This window comes from Paramacrobiotus metropolitanus, unplaced genomic scaffold, assembly GCF_019649055.1.
Source record: "Paramacrobiotus metropolitanus isolate TYO unplaced genomic scaffold, Prichtersi_v1.0 Parri_scaffold0000002, whole genome shotgun sequence".
In the NCBI taxonomy this organism is placed as follows: Eukaryota; Metazoa; Tardigrada; class Eutardigrada; order Parachela; family Macrobiotidae; genus Paramacrobiotus; species Paramacrobiotus metropolitanus.
The window spans coordinates 333533-353305 of record NW_026570222.1 but is presented as its reverse complement, the minus strand read 5'-3'; the positions used below and the strand labels follow the sequence as shown (position 1 = coordinate 353305).

Sequence of the window (19773 nt, the reverse complement as noted above, 5' to 3'; positions counted from 1 at the left end):
CTGTCTGCTTTGTTAAGTAGTCGCTGTGAAGCGCGCTGAAAATATGTTGTTGAAGAACTGATGAGTAATATTATCAATTGTACTGAAGATCCCAAGCCTTTGCGATGGCATTTCGATGTAGAAACACTTGGGGCGCCGTATTTTGGCGAATTACGAAAAATCATAATTGTCGGGCGTACTCGAGTGATATAGCGGTTGCCCAACAAAAGCAGCGCGTGCCCGAGGGTCCCGATCTGCAGTATTTCCTAAATCAGTCACTGTTTCCTCCGAAAGATAGTGTATCTGCAGCAGGAAGCACAAAACTAAATCGGAAATGCGCAAAGGCACCAAAAGGTGGGAACGATGATTGTGACGGGCTTCCGAGTTTTTCAGATGGTGTTCAGTTTGCGCAATTTCTTACTTGAAAATGCTGTGATGTAGTGCTGTTTGAAATCCATGGATGCCAGATGAACCACAGCGATGGTGAAGTCGCATGGTCTGTTCTGCAGTCCGCTGGTTATGAGCGTGTTGTCAGGCTGAGAGAGGTGAGCACATTTTCTTAAGCGGACAGAGTACAGCCTCTGATCCTACCTTATTCTGTTGGCCGCATGCATCCGAGAGCCCAGCATAACGCCTGCACTGTCATTCCCAGGCGGACGTTATTTTAATCTTAACATGCGCAATTCGGGAGGGTGCCGAGCAGAAGATTTGGGAACGACTGGAAGATCTGAGCGAGATCAAAAAGCGCCGCTCTCGTGGATCGCCTTTGCAAATCGGACTGTTGGGTGAGAACACTGCGAGATTCATAATTTCATGTTGCGTATGGCTGCATTACCTGGGAGTCTGGGACACAAACACCTTAATCCTTACACATGTTTATATTGCTACGCTTTCTGTGTCTCCACTCTCCGGTAATTTATAAATTTGTAGGTTACGTGACTACCCCATTATGTGCTGATAACGGGGATTAAAAAATTCCGGGATTGCAAACTTTCCAATGATTGTTTGATAAAGCAAAAATTACACTTTGGTAATTATTGATTTTTTCTCGCTTGATTTTTTTTATTATCCATTAATATCATTATTTTTATCCATCAGTAATATTATTATAATATTAGAAAAAATTATCCCTCAAGGAAACGCAAAAAAAGATAGCGGCACACAACGTCCAGATAAAATGAATTAAAAAGGATAAAAATGAAATGAAATATAAAACTGAATTAAAAAAGGAAAAAATGAATATGAATGAATGATAATAAAATAAAATGATTTTTTTATTTGAGGGATATGCCATAATTATTGTAATTATGTACTGTGTAAAGCACTGTATAGTTGGTATTGGCTTCATGCTACTGATTTCGTTGTGAATGCAGGAATATCGTGTCCCGATTATATTTTCTAGGATGCATGGCCGAAAGATTGAAGGAAAACATTTTGGAAAAACAGAAACTTGTGGATCTGATTGTGGGTCCCGGTAAGTTGACACAGCTAAATTAAGTATGCATGCGGGTTATGTTTGACCACGTTTTGCATGCTTCCGCAGATGCGTACAGAGATCTGCCGAAGCTTTTGGACACTGCCGCATCTGGGCAAACTGCTGGTGGGTTGGCTTTACAGAAATAGCAGTTAAATTACAGGAATAACATTTTTTTCCGGGCCCCTTATTAGTTTTCTGGAGATCATTTACCCCTGTCGTATTTGCAGTGAATGTTATCTTGTCTAAAGAGGAAACTTATGCCGATATTTTGCCGGTGCAGTTAACTGATTCGCCTGTTACGGCATTTGTGTGAGTATAAGAAAATGCAAAGAATCTGAAATTTTTTTCTAGTTGATTATATACTATTTTCTTGTAGGTCTATACAGCGCGGCTGTGACAATTTTTGCAGTTTCTGTATAGTTCCATTCGTGCGCGGAAGAGAGCGCAGTCGCCCGGTTAAAACTGTGAAAACTGAAATTCGAGAGTTGGTCTCGAAGGTAATTGACCGGAATTCGCTTTTCCTGTTTTGGCTTTCGAAAACGTTTCCATGATAAACTCACACAACGACAATTTTCCCAGGGTGTGAAGGAGGTCACCCTTCTGGGCCAAAATGTTAACAGTTATCGCGATATTTCTGAAGAAAACCTTTTTTCGGAAAAATTAACGTCTTATCCATCCGGATTTTCTTCGCTGTACAAACCGCGGATCGGTGGTCGACGATTCGCGGAACTTCTTGATGATATTTCCGGCTCATTCCCGGAACTTAGGATACGGTTCCAAGCAGCCCACCCAAAGGATTTTCCAGATGAAGTACAGATTTTGATTACACTAGAGAAATTAGAAAGTATTGGGCAAATTTAGCGTCGGTGGTTTTTGGAACGTTCAGGCTCAGAATATTTTTGCAGTCATTTGCTGCCGTAAATCAATTCGATGCTGTGATTTTATACTTTGTAGTTACTTATGCTTATGCGGGAGAGACCAAATATCTGTAAGCAACTGCATCTGCCAGCACAAAGCGGAAGTACTGAGGTTCTGAATAGAATGCGGAGAGGCTACTCCAGGGAAGCCTACCTCGGACTGGTGGAACGAATTCGACATCTTTTACCGGATGTATCTCTGACCAGCGACATGATTGCAGGATTTTGCGAAGGTGAGAATTTTATGCTTATTTGCTGTAAACGTGCGTCTGTCACACATGGCTGTTAGTTGATATTATTATGAGCCGCGGCCAGCTCATGGCATACCTCTGTTCTTTCACATAATGATATAACGCAACCGTGAGGCTAGCGCGCAGTGATTGACATTTGGCAAATATTATGCAGAAAGCGAAGAAGATCACAACGACACCCTGGATTTGATTCGAACCGCACGCTACAACTTTGTATACGCCTTCCCGTACAGCGCTCGAGAGGTGTAAACCCGATTTTTAACGCAAAGACCCTGTTTTCCACTTTAATTAAGTGTATGTATGTGTTCCAGAAAACTACAGCGCATCGGAGATATGCAGATAACGTGCCTCCGGAAACTAAGAACCGGCGATTTCAGGAAATCGTGAAAGTATTCCGGGAAGAAGCACTGAAGGTAAAGTGTGTTTCCGGTTTTACGCCATCAGCAATTAGCAGTTAGAATATTGTTCTGTGACTGGCGCAATCAGTAACTCGTAAAGGTGATAATAATAACTTTCTTGACAATTGGATTCGTGGAGAGTCCGTGCGCATGAGTTGATGTTTTCGTAGGTCAATTCGTCTAAAATTGGATCTGTTCAGCTAGTGCTTGTTGAAGGAGTAAGTTGTCCTGGCCTGATTTCATAAATATCTCATGCATTTCACGATGCGATGTGGTGCGCAGGAGAGCAAACGATCGCCGGACTTTCTTCAGGGAAGATCTGACTGCGGTGTTAAAGTGATATTTCCCAAAGAAAAAGTTAACGTTAAATCAGCAGATGCGATGCCCTTTGTAGATATTCAGCTTGGGGATTACGTTGCAGTTGAGGTGGGTTGCACTATTGCGTGAATGACAGTAACAGGATTTACGCAACTGGCGCTCTGGTTTGTGATCCTAACTATACGCATCTTGTTTTGCAGATTCAGTCAGCCAATTCGCAAACTCTGCATGGACTGGCGTTGCATCGTTCTAGTCTTTCAGAATTTTATTCTGAACTTTCTACCAGAAATGACATTGTAGCCGGTGTGTTGTAGCATTTGGCGAAACTGTCCTTATAAAAATAGGGTGAATGACAGGCCAAGAAAGGTCACGAAAGGAACAGCATTTATAAAGCGAATTTATATAAAAGTCCAGTGCGAGTGTCCTAATGCCAATAAAGATCTTTGGTTGATTGGGATTTTCCTGGAAAGGCTGCATCATAATCTGCAAAACAATGTCCAGTTCATAAGTAATCAAATTAAATTTATCGAATTTTCGTCCTTAAAGTTAAGGTACTGTACTGTTGAACGTTACTATTTGTACATACCATGCAAGATTTGTTGCAAAATGTTTCGATTATAAAACAACAGGATGTCATAATGCGCTAGTTAAAGATAAAACGAGTCGCATGTGACCTACAGAAACCGAAAAGGGTTTAGCGCGGTTTTTGGATAGTGGATACCAAAGCCTCGGATAGTAACAGTGTAACACAACTGCGATATGAGTATAGCAGTAAATTTAATAATTTTTGTTCTCATACTATACTATAATATTACGGTGCTTCAGTTTTGGTGTTTATGGCCTACAGTGCGCGTGCATCCAACTTAAATCTGGTGAATATTTTAAATATATATGCAATTTGAATGAAAGAGGGCTGAGTTGAACACCTTTGAATATTTTGTTTACACTATCATCTAACTTTGGTATCACTGTTAAAATGTCCGTGGTTATACGCTTCCGCAATGGTGTAATCTTGTATTCTCGATTTCTCGTACTTAATCTACCTGGAGTTGTCATAGGTTGTCCATAACTGGGCACCTCTGCACCGAACACCGGATGAGTTGCCCAGGCGGACGCGGATTTACATGGTCCGGGCACATCCAGCCGAGACGATCTGACGGAGGATGCCGATGGAAAATACAGGGAATTATACGATGAGCTGAATCTGTTGGCAGTCAAATCGGCTGCGGCGAGAGCAGCAGCACGTTGTGCTTGGGAGTAAGATTGTGCAGCTGAGTTGTATGCGGCATAATGCCAGGGATCAGTTTGGGCATGCTGGAAAGTGGCCGGATGGAAAGACGAGCTGTAATACGGATCACCGTATCCATAGTCGGAGGAGGTCGAGGCATAACCATGGTACGGTAAAGGGTACGATGGATTCTGATGAGGAACCGATGGATTCAGCGGGGATGTGAAATTTGCATTCCAGAATGAAACCGGCAAATTACGGCTGGACATTGGGATAGCGCCTACACAGTGAAATTAATTTATTAATAATTTAAACCGAGTGCGGAAATATTTTCCGTACATGCCCATTTACAAATACTTTTATGCGATGTGTAAATATCATAACAATAATTTTGGAAATACAGCATAGCACTGGAAAGAATTATCAGGAGATGGAGCTTATTACTGCGGCGGGTGAAGAATAAAGCCGCTTTGGGAAAAATCATATGATTGTTCAAATTAAACAGTCTTTGATTAAAAATAATTAATGACTACGTAGTTAAATTTAAAAATTAATCTGCGCCCTGATGAAGGAAATACAGATATGAGTAGCGGCAGGACATAATTTTATCACTGTAGATTTTATGAGGCGATAGATGGCTGCTTCCGATATCGAAGTTTGCACTAATCGTGTCGTACAATTGTGCTAATGACGCTACTGTATCGCTTCAAGTTTCCGACTTAAATGCCATTTCACTCAACACCGTACCGTGCCCAAATGACCATGGCTCCAAGTTTACGAAAAGCGGAAGCGGTCTTTATTTAGATGTATAAATACCGGTACTATTGTCCAGTGCTCATTTCATTCGCCTGGCCATAGCATATGTTTGTAATAGCGATGCTTTATGATATTGCAACATTAATTGCAAGCATCGTTTCGGTGCTTACGTAGCCAAAAAGAAGACCACTTACAACACATCGATAGGGAAAGGTTTTAGCCCGTTTTCTGTTTTGGGCATGTGACTGTTTGCCGCTAGATCATCACAGAAACCTTCTTTATTGCTATAATTTTTCAATCGAAGTTCGGGCGGATTAACAAATGAGGCACTGTACTAATGACTACCGAGTTAAATTAATCCTTTTAATTACAGTTAATGCCATTATTGCCCACATGCCCATTTTCAGTTAAAATTTTTGCTGTGAAGCCTTGCAACAGGCAAACTGCCTACCGACCTACCACGAATAGTACTGGGTAGTGAAGCAGGAAAAGAGAAAAAAAAAACAGTCTTCGACAGATACTCGTACATTCGGCTCAGTTTATAAATTTGTGATGATCTCAACATCGATACTGCCTCATATCAATATAAATGTATTTTACGCAACAAGAGCGATATTTATAGACTTAAACGCATTCAATAGCATTCAGGATTTAAATATGGACGCGCGAAGAAATTCGAGCAAACACAGTGAATGCACCCAAAGGTCAAATGACGTTCTAGCAAACCGGCAGAAGCGCATTCTTAAGAAAAACTGAATTAAATATGTTTTTTTGCAAACAACATAATCATCCATTTAAAAACATTTCGGTGTAAAATGCCAACACAAAAATGAATGGTTAAATACAACTAATCATTCTAAAATTCGATAATTAGTTTCGTAAAACGTTATCGGTTTCTGAGTTCCGCTAAACAGCAGTTTTGCTGCTTGGCATGGTCACGGGAATACTTGCAGTAGTACATACTTCTATAGTACTTAAATTTTTACAGCCCGATTCAATAACATGTAGAGTATACTACTATATAGTATAAGTATGATAGAGTACATATATGTCGACGAAACAAATGAGAAACTCTATATTTATAATATTTTTTACCAATAAATAGCTTTCTATCGCACCAAAAATAAGCAAATGACTGTAGAGTCGCGCTCTGCGATCTACAAGACAACAACGCTGTCTGTTTACCTTTTCCATATTGGGATTGTGGATTCAGCGATTTGGCAAAATGATCCTCGACAGCAGTTGCCGCGTCTCCCGAATGATATGTGATAAGGTACGATGTGGGCGATACATACTGTACATTTGTTGTTTTTACTTCCTCATGTGCAACATCCTTGCTGGTGCATGGCGCCGTAGCCGCAGCGATGCCACTAATTCCTGCGACAGATAAGGATCGTCCCGCATGCGACGACGTCGGAAGGTTGTCATGCTCCACCAATCCCGTGAATGGATCTGCTATGCGCATGGATGGATACCTGTCGGCGTACATTTTCGACACCGATCCGAGCTTCTGCAAATAAATTGTCCATGTCGCTGTAAAAATACTCTCGTCGTTGAATAAGTACTGAATCAGATTCGCAAAAGATGTCTTTAAGCATGTAGTCCATCTTCAATCAATCTCGCTGTCAGGTGAGTGAGGTAAGAAGCTTTGGATGACTTAAGAACGGTGCATGTGTAAGATGTTGTGCTAAAATTCTAACAAATTGTCCCCACGTGACGAACAAGAAAAAATGCCGGCAATCAATGTGTCAAGCTGGGGATTAGGTTGTGTGTATGTTATAAAAAAGAAACAAACCCACTAGCATTCTTCGCATAGAACATCCTCACTAAATCACTGACGATAAACATTATGCAAAAAGCCTGTAACAGTCGCTGTCGGTACGGTACAGCGGATCGGCATGGAAGAAATTCTTAAGACAGTTAAAATGACTGCTGTGTAGTTTGCGGGAAATAATCTCGGGAACGCTGCGTGCTACACTGCATTGCGGAATGCCACAAATGCGATCAGTTTCAGGCATTTCTAACATGCAGTTAAATGCTTTTCGGCTGTTCCATGCCAGCATTCATGGCTACGGCATACGGAATTCCACAAACTTTGCCGGGCTACCATAAGGAAATTCTTACAGGTATTCATAATGCATGTAATGCGCAAACTTTGCAAAGAATTCTAAATATTCTTCCGGTCAAGATAGCTGATGCCAACTAGTAATCAGATAATAAATATTTTAACACCAATGACAAACCTTAAACGATTCATTGCTGCTGGTTGCCGTCAAAGGAGTTGTTCCATTGTTGTTTATTGGATGATGGTATGCGGCCGAAGAATAATTTGTTGGGGTAAACGATGAAAAGCAAGATGGCAACGTTGACTGGTACATTATTGCTGCGCTAGCACAGCTCATCCTTTGACGAATATATAAAGGTCACTGGTGTCTTTGCCGCGTGTGCGTGCGGATGATGGTCGGTTTACTTTTCCGTGGCTTTAACAGATGCAACTGTCGCTTGCTGAGATTGCCGCTGCTATGATTCTGTTTTCGGCAGGATTCTAAATGGAAATATAATAATGTAACGATGTCTGCCGCTTTCGCTATGTTTGCACCGCTGTAGCCACTTTCAAATACGCTACTTCTAAGCGTGATCTGGGCCTGTACAGTGTGTTGTGTACAGTGAAATTTCAGTCATTATAGCAGCGGATCGGCGAATCTCTGTGTGACATCCGGTTAGTGTCAGTGTTCTTGCTCGCATTTGCTGACACACCGACGCGCTATCCTTCGGTAATCAGTTATGCCAGGGTGGAGTTTGTGCCGACTGTGTTTCGCTGCCATTTTAAAATTAAACACACATAGTTTAACGAGTCCAAATTAGAGTATAGCCCAATGGATACTCTGTCGCTTAAATATGGTAATGCAATACCGGTCTCAAGTTTCTATTTCAATATTACAAGCGTTGCTTATACGTAGGAAACGTAAAGAAACTGGATTTTAATACAAAATTGTTCGAAAAATTTACTGGCAGATTTTGCAGTTGCAAGCTGAGCTAACTGCTCTGCACTTGTTGATTACTGGCGTGTATGTAAAATTAAAAAAATGTATTTACCAAAAAAACACAATAATTAAGGCTTAATTTCCGTCGCAATAACTATATTCGCGTAATCTAAACAAGATAATTTTTATTAATGCGCAAAAACATTAGTGATGAATCTAAAAAACTCACTGGTTTAAATAACGCCCTTTAATTGGTGGATAATAACTTCGCGATAATTAAAAGGCTGTTTAACTGGTATGTAACCGTCTTTGTGTATTGGGAGTTTGCAAAACTCAACATAAAATTAATGTGAGCAATCAATCACTATCTTGTATATACTGCTGGTTTAGAGGTAAGATAATTTACCCTAGAAGACGAAATGAGTAAACCACAAAAAGCCCGTCGTTTACCTCCGCAGAATAACTGGTGACGCTAGCAGGAACGCATTGTACTGTGCGTATGCACAGCGAATGCACAGCGAATTGTGCAAGCGAACCATGAACCGGCTGTGTCACTTGACACAAGCCGTATTTCCTTCCGACTTAAAGCGATCGGCCTATGGCAAATGGTTGTCACGGACAAACACGGGTCGAACAATGAATCTTAGAATAACAAACACTCTATGTATCGATGCTTATGTCAACTTGTGCGCCTATACAGTGTTCGGATGGCTGACAAGAGGTGTGAAATTCTTTGTGGATTGTTATTTGTGTAAGTGACTATTTGGCATTCCGGCCGTCGTCTGCGCCAGGCAATTCTTTCATTCATAAGCAGGAGGCAAAAAACACTTTCAACAGCGGGTCATAATGAAAGTTATACATGATAATCTCGAGTAGCGGCATTGCAGCCGCGCCGCACGAAATGCCATTCGTTCTCGCCAACAACATTCTCCGCCATTTGTCATAACATAAAAAGATCACCATACCGCATGAACGGCCGGAACTCCGCATTAAACATACCATCGTTTAAGGATGCTCGATGCTTGAGTTACTCCGAATGCAGCACACTTTGCTACTGGATGCGGCAGCGATGCGCGGCAGTCGCGCGCAAAGATGTTGTTGACTAACCGCTGTGTACTGTACAGACTGTATCTACGCGAGCCGTGATTGATTATCCCGGCGTCCATCAAGAATGCTTCCCATCAGTACAGTAAAAATAAACCCGCTTCCTAATTAATATTTCCAACAAATATAGCTAATAAGTGCAGGCATGGGAGAAAATTAAAAATTTTGCGGCGTTGAGCAGTTAAGCAGTGCGGTTACACAGTTCTCTAAACAATTTCTCATCACCTCTATTCTTTTAAATTTTGTCCGATAATTATTCCCGGGCATGACATTTGTGTTTGTGACACCTGCGATACAATTTATACAGCCTGCAATCACAGAGCAGTGTAAGAAAATACGCATAATCATTTTGATCAAGTTTATACTACAAAAATATTCATTCTAAGGGCTCCTTTGTAAGTATTAAGTTTAAGTTTAATGGTTTAACGTCCGCACACATTCAGGGAAAGATCCCAATTCGAGGCAGCAGACACTCACAACAACAACAACAATTCTCCAGAATACACACTATTTCAGATCAAGCTTTAAACAATTGTATAACCATTTGCATTGTATAACCTTTTGCATTCTAAGGGCTCCTTTATAAATATTGTGTAACCTTTTGAAAACACCCAGTTTTTTATTTTTGAAATGGCGCTGCTGTTATAATGTAAGCACAAAAACACTTCAACCAGCAGTAATAGTGAACATACTCTTCTAACAATGCACTCATTGTTCTAACATTGTATCCTGAACTAACTTGAGAATGATGCACCAGAGCAGAAAAACTTTCATTAGCTCGACGGGAAAATTATAAGCATCCAGCACATAATAAGTAATAATAAGTACGTGGCGCAGCCAATTTATGTACCTGCATGACCTGATATGACCATCGCCAGCCAAACTTTGGAAAGCGGTTCATCATGTGTGTCGCTCTGGTGAAGTTATAATTATAATTATAATTACCCATTGAAGTCTGTAAGAAGCCGCAACACGTTATAAAGCAATAAGTAATATTTTTGTCTATTCAGGTCGTGGCCGTCATTTAATTAAGTGACTTCGTTTGCTTTTATTTGTCCTGGTATTCCATTCAAAGCCAATTTCCAGATGTGTTTAATTAACCTGTGGCTAAAGCGCCAAACTAACAAGCCTATATTAGCAACTTTGTGATTTTTAAATTCAATAATAGTCTGCAAACAACACATTCACTCTGCATAATACACGATCAAATAAAGGCGAACTTCCAGTGTGGCAAATCGCTTACTCAGGAATGTGATCGGAAAAGCACTGCGCTTACCCCATCCTGTGATAGATACGGTAAATATCTATACTGTACTAGTACACCACACTGCTGTTACGATTCAGTATACTGTAGTATGTACGTAAGCCCGGCTGATACTTGCCAGAAATACACTGTATATTAATATTATTGTGTCAATTTGAGAATTTTTATTAGTGCAAAGTAGTTTCCAGAAATAAGTTTCGCAAAAATATTCCGAATTACGCAAGACGTTCATGAACACAAGATAAAAGTTATTCAAGCTCGTAGGATTGTGACTTAATTTTAAAAATGAAGTTATAAGCTTAATAATAACTTTAAAATGTGATTATAATTGAAAGTCGGTTAACACTTTAAACCGCTGAGAATCCAAATTAGCAGCATTCTGAAGCTGTTATCACTGAATGCGCTTTGCAATTTTTTAAGGAACAATACCACTGCAATTAAAAAACGCACACAAAAGTTACATCCGGTGTATTATGTTCGATTTTGAATACAGTCTACCAGTAGTGGTTTTGAAAAACTTGTTATTAATGAATTAATGCTCTAAGTGAAAGTAACGAGAAACCTCCCGTGCTTTTGTTTTCATAATGCATGGCGATGTTATTGCACATCTTTCATACGACAGCGTGCGTAAAAGTCAAAACGAAATGTCTAATCAGCAAAACGAAGTCAGCCTTCCGTTCCGTTGGGCAATCCATCTTACAAATCAACGGCTGCTCTTGCGCCGAAATCATGCGTTTCTATTTAGACGACTTACAGAGCCTATCCAATTAAAATTTGGCCAGCGTACCAGTGTGGATAGAATCATAGAGCAGCGTAGATGCGCATATGTGGCCCATCTTTGAACAAGATGCTCCCGTCTTATCTTCACAACCGGCATTTCCTGTACATTTCCCCTAAAATGCGTAATATTGTTCATCAATAATTCATGCATTACGTTGTCAGCTGCCTCATTTGATATTTGGGAACGGCATGGAAGCTTCCACACACGGTACACATCTATCAGGCAAAGGTCATAGTAATTAAGTTTCCGTCATTTTTGCTTCACACTATCCGCGCAAAATTCTCATACAGAAACATGCCGTATTTGAAGATTTCCGATACCGTTATGAAAGGCTTCTTTTCCTACCCAGCAGTTCTTTGGAACATGTGCACAATACTTAATCTGGAAACGTATAATACGTATATGTGTTAATTGTGGCAGCAAGCATATACGGTAGTGTGGTAAAATAATTTACGAGACCACAAGTTTCAGCTTGAGATTGCGAATATCCAATTGAAAAAACTTACTGCATAACTTCTGAACTTCTTAAAATAAAAACTGCATAAGCACGTGGATTATTGTGGAGATTTCATATGGCCAGTTAATTAATTCGATACAATGTGCAAAAATGAAGTTTTGTTGCCGCACTGCTATACGCATTCGTAGTTGTACTAGTAGTGGGCCTGCTTTTGAAAGTAGTGGTTGAAAATTGAAAAGAAAGCAAATAATTTCCTGTAATACAAACAACAAATTGCATGCTCAGCTGTCCACTTATGGATTTGGCCGCAAGCGAATTAATCCCACAGAGTGACAGGCAAAGTGTAAAATGACCTTAAGAAATACACGAGAATTAAGACAGGAACGTGATGCCGCGCGGATATGATCTGCTCTGAACTGTCTCATCCACGCTGACCGAATTATCCTGCTCCGGAACGAGGCGGTGCCGACTGTGTATGTGTGTGATAATTTAAGATTTACTGACGTGTGCAGCTGTGAAACAGAGCAATATCATCAACAAATATCGCGGATTCATCTTGGTGATGATTTTCTGATTCCGTTCTAGATAATTTCCACAGTTAAGCTATCATCAGCAGTGTCTTCACCTTCATTAACAGTTCACTGACCATGACGTCTGATGTCGCGCCGTTTTGCATGAAATAAAAACGCACGACTCCCGTGTCTTAATTAGCCTGCCCATACAATGACTGTCAAGAACGAAAAGTTGGACACAAATGGAAAAATTATTATGCTAAGCGATGGCAACCTTCAGTATCCCCGTTCGATTTCTTTAAACATCAATTCACTATCTGCTTCGACTCACTGTTATCTATCGGTAATAAAAGCAACTGAAAAAAGATCACAACCATTAGAATAATTAATTTATGCAGTACAAGAAATTCTCAGCGCCCAACGCCTATAGTTCAAACCAAACACTGAACGTAAGAAAGCGTGAAGAAACTGGCAGAGATAACGCTTTACGACTCCGCATGAGTTCCATCAAGAAATCTCTCCCACTGGCCCAGCCGTTTCTGCTTTTCCTCCTCGGTTTCCTCCACTTTGTATTTATTTTTACCATCCCATAGTTCCGCTGACAACTGCCGTCCTGCAAACCATCGGCCATTCATGCGGGCAAGACATGCATCGGCTTGCTCAAATTCCGCAAAGCCCACCGTGGCTATGCCATCCGGATGATGCTGAAATAATTAACAAAATTATCATCAACAATATCGCTAAAATGCTAAACTGTGCCCAGATTTCAACCTCTTTCAAGCTAGTTAGGCAGTCTTGCATTTTACTTACATCATAAATGTTCACTTTCTTCACTTCACCAAAATTGGTGCATTCAAGTTGCAGATCTTTCTTGAACTCCAAAATAAGCGCGGGATCTTTCTGGAACGTTAAAAAAGGTAATTCATTGCACTTTAGGCAAAACCACAAAAAAACTCAGAAAAAGCATACGTTTCACTAATTACAGTCTAAGCATATATGAGGTATCAAATATGCAACTCACCTCAAATTCTTTGGGATCAAACATGTTTTTGATAAGAACTACTTTTTCATTTTTAGGCCGAGTCCCAGCCAATTTGTCTGGTCTCCAATCTAAAAGTCTGCAATAAAAAGCAAAACCGACCCTGCAGAATGGCATTTGTCGTTAACTACTTACGTCACTGTCAGGTCTCCACACGACTTACTTGGATTCGCTTTTCTGTAATCGTTTCTTTTCCTCCCTCTTTAATTTCTGACGCTTGGCGATTTCAGGATTATATTCGCCCTTTAGATTGAACTTGGCACGCTCCACCTTGATGTCCTTTTTCTTGAAACGGTACCCGTCTAATATTTGCAGAGCTAAAGGAATGGATTCTATCTACAACACACGCCAATTAACTACTCATTTACAGAAAGCGCAAACTTAAGAACAAGCACGTCTCCTGGCAAAACAAAATTATTTCCAGATCTACTCACAAGTCGCAACTTTGTTCTTTACAAACAAAACCTTTAAAAATACCTCTTAGTAAAACATAACAAACTGCCTTTCAGCAGCGTAAAACACTCACTTTGAGGTATGTGCATAGAGCATCGCCTTTAACACGGCCTTCGCTGTCTTTGTAAAGTTTAAGTTTGGGTCGATTAGTTCGTGGATCCATCATAACAATACCACATTTCGACATTATTTCCAGAAGTTCTTCTTCCGTGCTGTCCTCCGGCAAGTTACTGATATAAACGTTTCGGTTGTGTTCATCGGAAATATCAAACCATGCTGCAAAAACAAATTGCAAAGAAACATAAAATCGCTTTCGTGATTTCATCGCAAACTTGTAACAAATCACCTTCAGCAATACTGGATGTTATAAAACTGGCGATAAAAACCTTAAATTAGTAATAAGCGCTAAAAAAGACGAAAGCATACGCTAGTAAGAAAAAGCGATGCTGAAAGCTGCATTTTGAAATCTGAAAAGCCTTCAATGAAACGCTTCTAATTCTTAGTACCCAGTGCAATCTGACCTGCGGATTCCTGGTTTTTTCGCCGTTTCTCTTCTGCTGCTGCTTTTTTAACGGTAACAAATTCGGAGGTATCTTCCGGCTCGGGTTTGCGCTTCCGACTGGATAATTTGGATGGATGTGGCCTGGCCATTCCCTCAAAATCGTCGTCATCGTCGTAGGATGTGCCGACCGGATGGGGCGCATTGGTCAGTGTTCGAGAAGGATCTGCGCATGTATCGCTCTTAACAGCGTCCGCGGAAGAGTTGGGTGGCACACCGTAGGAAGCTTGGTACATGGCAATGAAGTCGGTATCAATCTATAAAAAATTAACAGAAGTATTAATGTATTGTTGACACTTTTATCGCAGTTAATATTATGCAGACATGCACCGATAGCAGAAAATTTAATACGCTTACTCTCTCGCATTAGGATAGTAATGATACTTTTATTACATGATTATGCGAAAATTGGAATATATTTTATTTTCAGAAACCAAGCGAGTCAAAAACCCAGCGTTTTAAGAAAATTAAAAATCGGTACGCATCTGTACAGTATTAGCAGTGTTTGACACACAGACCTTCGGGAACCAGGCTTTTCGTACGTGATCCCATTCATAGACGGTTCCATCATTGGGATCCCGGTATATTCCTGATGCCTCAGTTAAGGACTCCGCAACATGTTGTGCATCAGGACCAGCTTTGCGACTTTCCTCGGCTTGACAGCTAAGCTGATACTCGAAATCGGGATCCATTAGGCATTACGACATATCGCATGCGATAATACCCACTAATTCAAAATTAATACCAGGCTGTCCGTCCGCCACTAAAGTGTGCCCATCAGTTCATCGCACGTATCACGACATGAAGTTGCTCCCAATGTTCACGATATGAAGATTTTCCCAAAAACGTCAAAAGTATAAAAATCTTGAGCAGCAATTTTCCAAATATTTTGATCGAAATTTCAACAACGAACAGCAAGTTGCTTTGGCCTTACTCGACGAGAATTTTAACTGCCTCGAAAGCACGACGCATGATGATAGTGTCTCACCGCCACCTAGGGGTGGTAGCTTAGTTTTGAACATACGAATGCGCCAACCACCTCAACAGTTTCGCGCAAGCCGTCGTCAAAAATCTGATCGTAGAAATTAATAATGGATCCTACTAACACTGATTCGCGCCAGAAATTCCAGGAACACGAAATTTTGCAGGAGTCATGTTTAAACTGTGCAAAAAACAAATCAAGACAAAAAAATAAAAAGTTGCCCGATGTGAGGATCGAACTCACGACCTCAGGATAACTCATCGTATTATGAGACCTGCGCTCTACCGACTGAGCCAACCGGGCTGGTTATTACCCAAGCATTTACTAGTCGTAGCATCTGTTACAACGGAAGTCTGCACGGCTTTGTTGGTTTCACTGGCATCAAGTGCCAGTACAGTACATACTCATTACTTTGTCACTGGTGTGAGCCAAAAAATTGCAGATTTCATTACCGAAATTTATGCATTATTTCAAATAACACCGAATAGGTACATCAGAAAACAAATCAGGGATATTGCTTTTACAGCTTACAATCTTTCATCATTTTGCTGGCAATAACATCAGCGTTATGGCGATATGGAAAATAGGAAAGGCCAAAATGCAAGGATCGATATCGATTACGAAGACGTATGTATATGTATTATGTACAGTAATACCAGTGTAATCAGAGAGGGCAAATTTTATAAAAATTAAATTAGTAAAAATTTAGTGTAAATTTTCTAAATATACACTGGTACAGTAATACTAATACCTAACCATGTCGAAGTTGATAAACTGTTGATATCCCATTTCGCTGCCGCAGATGTACAGTACATCCAGATTTGAAACTTTCCGTGAGATATTCATTTCGGTGAAATCCCGGACGGCCGGCCAGCCCGAAGAGAAGTGCGTACAATCAAATCACCAAAAACTATTCCCATCAAAAGCTGGTACTTCAATAAACACAGCTTATGGTGGGAAATATTCTTGGAAAGCTGATGAAGTCTGACAAATTATGGTATCCACCGAAAAATCCATTGGTTGGACGTTTCCTTACTAGTTAGGCTTGCAGACTCATGGGTATCAGGCAATGGGTATCAGCCTATCAGGCATCGTAAACTGCTGCATACATACAAGTAAATCTTCCGGTTTAGTAAATCTTCTTTGTATACTTAATCTTTGTACTATAGGATTCCATAAGTGAATTTGATTTGATTGAGTAAACGTAACGTACAGAAACAAACATCAAAGAAAAGGAGGACGACCGTCACTAAGAAGTACCCCAAAATTGCACACCAACGTACAGAATTGCCTATAGTGTGACTTTCGGATATCAAAATTGGTGTGTTCGTCCCCTTCCCCTCATTAACTTGTAAGCATTTTTAGAAGCGCATAATTTAAGACTTTATAATATCAACAAAATTCAGCTTTTAATCTTTGGTTTACGTTTCGTATGAGTTTAAAGGTGTTTGGGTTTTTTAAGTTTAAATGCCTAAAATCTGTTTAGTCCAGCAGGTCTCACTCAATGTGGCAAGGTTCGATCATCTCCAAAGATTTCGGAAACGAATTCCATGTACAAATCAAGCTGGATATTTCTTAAAATTTAGCTGCCCCATGACATATTTTCAATTTTTGCTGTGTTACGCAAGCAGTGATAAGCTGAATTGATGAGATTCGTTTTAGCAGATGCATTTAAGATTGAAAATGTATCAGTTTTCCAACTACACCGCCAAAGGTCACGTCGTTCCATGCCGAAGGCCCGAAGCCAGCACGACTATCCTGCCCATCAGTACCGCAGTTACTACTGTAGAAAAACCCACACAGAGGTGCAGTAAGCAGCAGGAACATATGCACATCAGAATCTGTTCTTTATACAATACTTAATTCTATGCAGCACACTGTTTACAGCTTTATTCGCAAATTAACCGGTAGGTACTACACCGACCATGCCCGACGGTCCTCAAACTCACGCTAATGTACCATTTGGAATTGGATCGTAGTGATCGTATATACTGTAAATTTATATACTGTAATCTGACATGCATATGTGGAATTTTGACCTGCTCCTGGCCGGATTTACAATATAATACTGTAAGAGCATACATTGTAAGAGCATGCAAAAGTGCTCCAAAAACTTGGAAGCACTCACGGTCAGTAACACAACAAAAAAGTTTTAAACGATTAATAAAATCCGAAACATTTATAAAAAAATTAATAAAATCCGAAACACCAATCACGGAGGAACTAGGAACGACACCGTCAGCACGGGATCCCTTTCGTTCACTAGTCAAGAATCAGCAACAGTGCATCAAGAATCAGCAACAGTGCATCAAGAATCAGCATCAAGAATCAGCAACAGTCAAGTATAAATGTACACTGTGCCTTTATACTTATTTTTCTGTACTAACCGATAACTAAAAAGTAAGTACCTACTTTTTTTGAGTACTTAATTACACTTGCGCTATGATTTTTCTAACAATAATTACTTATTATTGCAGTAAAACCATTAATTACTAGTAGCAGATGTTGTTTTGTACTCACCAGTTACCACGTTCCACTAATTTGTGAAAATCGTAAAATTTATCCACAGTGAAATGAGCACAGTAAGTAAGATGCAGAAATGTGAAATGGCATTAATCTTTTCTTAACTGCCGATTTTGCGTTTTAAGTAGAGTAAATCCAGTTCATTTTACGGGTACGCTAAGAGCTTTTATAAAGGGCTTGTAGAAGTTGTTAGCAGAGGAAACAACAGATCCGGAAGTAACATAATGGCCACGTACCTTCTATTACAGTACCTTACATACTATTCTAACCCAAACTCTAACTGTTCGGTTCCACATTACTATCACCATACTATCGCATTGCTAAATTTTTTGTGTAATCAAGCGTGCCAAGTACCTACTTTTAGAAGTTTATTTTTCGGTCACCGCGGTCCGCATGTTGCAGAAACTTCTGATTGTTCGTCGGCAATTTTAAGTTAAATGGTGGGTGGAGGTGGAAACTGTTACTGTATCCAATCATGTGTTCGTAACCGGCAAACCCATCCGACGGTCCATACGACGTTTAAGTACGTCCACCATAAATTGTGCAATTCAAGTTTTTTTCGCTTTCTGTACTGCCAACTGGACCTGCAGCCGGACGGTTTTCCCGGTGCATGTTCGTAATCAAACAATTTTGCCGAGATGCAAGATTTTAACCGGACGGTTTCTAGGGATATGTACGGAAGCCACGGGCAAAGCCTATCAGACATTCTTGCCGTCTCCTCGTTGAAGCGATCGCCGAAACACTAAATGGCCGACCAGAATGCGAAATAAATGTCTAACGGGAATGTTTAACGGGAATGCTGACTTTTAGAAAAATGCGCGACCTTTCTGAAATTGCCACCAGCATTACCACTGCCTAATCAAATTAAAAAAATCAGAAAACTAATCAGGATGAAATCGTCATTCTAGTTAATCACAAAAACGTTTTAATGTGCCATTGTTGCCGACATATTATCACATGCGTCTGATGTTAAAGACAGTTATCTCTGAGTCTGAGGGAAGAGCGTATGTAGGAAGTGAAAACGTTTATTCGGCATGGAGACACTACTTCCTAGTTTCTTCTCTAGAGTAGGTGCAACAACATGTGTTTGGTAGACAGAATGCACAGTTCCACAGAATCGTCCCCCTACAAATACACGGCCCCACAAAATTTGGCCAGAGAAATTTGCGGCGGTCGTAATATATAGCAGCGGACGGTTTTTCCTATTACATGCGTTTACACTTTACAGTGCAATTATGTTGTGTGACACTGACAATTTATAAATTTGATGCTACCCAGCTGAAAATAACTAAAAACTGCGCTAATCCCAGATGTAATCTAGGCTCATCATCTAATCCTGCTACGCTACGGCCATTCAATGCCCGCAAATGGCAAGCCAAAGCAAGTGCACTTTACCCATTAGTTACACCATAAAAAAACCAATACATGCATTATCGCATCAACGTAACGGGTCCATAACAAGTAGGGTGCGCCCTTTTCGTGCAGCCATGACAGAATTACACACTTCCATCATCCATGCATCGAAATACAAACTCCCATGGCGCAGTTTCCGAATTTCTGCATATATCATATTTTCTTTTTACCGAAGGACTTAAAAGATCATCTGAGTAGCCACAAGCCTCCAAAAACACTCTTAATTAAGTGTTTCACTAGAAGAGATGAGTGTCTTGTCTCGAAATTCATAAACCTCTGAACAAACAGTCTAAACAAGACGGCAGCGATATTTCACGAAAAATTTTGCTTCTTTTACTTCTCTCTGGACTGTTTGCCTGTTTGCCACGAACCATTCCG

General features: G+C 40.2%; 3 protein-coding genes and 1 non-coding gene across 5 annotated transcripts; 1 reads left to right on the top strand and 3 right to left on the bottom strand.

The window, feature by feature from the left end:
* Positions 1-89: 89 nt before the first annotated feature.
* Positions 90-3823, top strand: LOC129585823 (mitochondrial tRNA methylthiotransferase CDK5RAP1-like). Of its 2 annotated transcripts, XM_055478709.1 has the most exons (14): positions 90-333; positions 421-524; positions 632-764; positions 1382-1453; positions 1523-1579; positions 1684-1765; positions 1833-1953; positions 2036-2266; positions 2411-2606; positions 2779-2867; positions 2936-3037; positions 3193-3240; positions 3305-3448; positions 3541-3823. In XM_055478709.1, exons 1-14 carry the CDS (start codon positions 105-107, stop codon positions 3652-3654), a joined length of 1722 nt encoding a protein of 573 aa, XP_055334684.1. In that variant the 5' UTR covers positions 90-104; the 3' UTR covers positions 3655-3823. The 2 variants fall into 2 exon arrangements, 1 of the variants encoding a protein (XP_055334684.1); XR_008690070.1 differs by lacking the exon at positions 3541-3823 and having other exon boundaries at positions 2779-2869; positions 3305-3396.
* Positions 3539-8051, bottom strand: LOC129585865 (transcription cofactor vestigial-like protein 2). Its single transcript, XM_055478754.1, has 4 exons — positions 7568-8051; positions 6510-6834; positions 4384-4848; positions 3539-3823 (listed from the first exon to the last, which is right to left on the bottom strand). Exons 1-4 carry the CDS (start codon positions 7724-7726, stop codon positions 3765-3767), a joined length of 1008 nt encoding a protein of 335 aa, XP_055334729.1. The 5' UTR covers positions 7727-8051; the 3' UTR covers positions 3539-3764.
* Positions 8052-12701: 4650 nt separating this feature from the next.
* Positions 12702-15466, bottom strand: LOC129585586 (HIV Tat-specific factor 1-like). Its single transcript, XM_055478330.1, has 7 exons — positions 14996-15466; positions 14440-14734; positions 13992-14194; positions 13629-13801; positions 13448-13544; positions 13237-13326; positions 12702-13130 (listed from the first exon to the last, which is right to left on the bottom strand). The coding sequence occupies exons 1-7, from the start codon at positions 15167-15169 to the stop codon at positions 12912-12914; spliced, it is 1251 nt and encodes a 416-aa protein (XP_055334305.1). The 5' UTR covers positions 15170-15466; the 3' UTR covers positions 12702-12911.
* Positions 15467-15677: 211 nt separating this feature from the next.
* Trnam-cau (transfer RNA methionine (anticodon CAU)) lies at positions 15678-15762 on the bottom strand. Its single transcript is given in 2 exon segments — positions 15678-15713; positions 15726-15762. It is a non-coding gene; the product is annotated as a tRNA-Met (tRNA).
* Between the last annotated feature and the right edge of the window lie 4011 nt (positions 15763-19773).